The following is a 501-nucleotide window of genomic DNA, read 5'->3' on the forward strand; positions in this document are numbered from 1 at the left end:
AAAAAATCAACATGATACTTTAAATATTCATGCCTTTTCTTCAGTATCATCAAAACGCTGGGTAAGCCGTGCTGCAATTTCTTCTATCTCTGGAGGAGAATACTTCAAGTGATATATCTTTCCAGTAATAGGATCTAATCTCCGCCCTACTACTCTCTCGACAAGAATATCTTCAGAAACCTGCAAATTCAATCATAAATTATCATATACAACTGATGGCTCCTAGTATTTATATCAGTACAAGGGATCTCCACAAGACAACACTGCAGTTATTCAATCATAAATTATCATATACAACTGATGGCTCCTAGTATTTATATCAGTACAAGGGATCTCCACAAGACAACACTGCAGTTATTCACACAATGGATGGAAGTGATGATTAATATGGTTGGTCCAGAACTTCAAATTAAAAGATTACTTGTGAGCTTGCAACCTTGGACAAATTTTTGTGAATGAATATGATATATTATGCTGAATATAAATATTTGACCTTAATAA

The 501-nt window shown here is 33.7% G+C and overlaps 1 protein-coding gene across 1 annotated transcript in view; it reads right to left on the minus strand.

The window, feature by feature from the left end:
• Positions 1-501, minus strand: part of LOC107477582 (adenylate kinase, chloroplastic) — a gene marked incomplete in the record, with an annotated part of 2826 nt that overhangs the window by 1089 nt on the left and 1236 nt on the right. Inside the window, 1 exon segment of the mRNA XM_021137660.2 lies at positions 33-180. Within this exon segment, the coding sequence (XP_020993319.1) occupies positions 33-180 (148 nt within the window).

This window comes from Arachis duranensis, chromosome 3 (assembly GCF_000817695.3).
Source record: "Arachis duranensis cultivar V14167 chromosome 3, aradu.V14167.gnm2.J7QH, whole genome shotgun sequence".
NCBI classification, from domain to species: Eukaryota; Viridiplantae; Streptophyta; class Magnoliopsida; order Fabales; family Fabaceae; genus Arachis; species Arachis duranensis.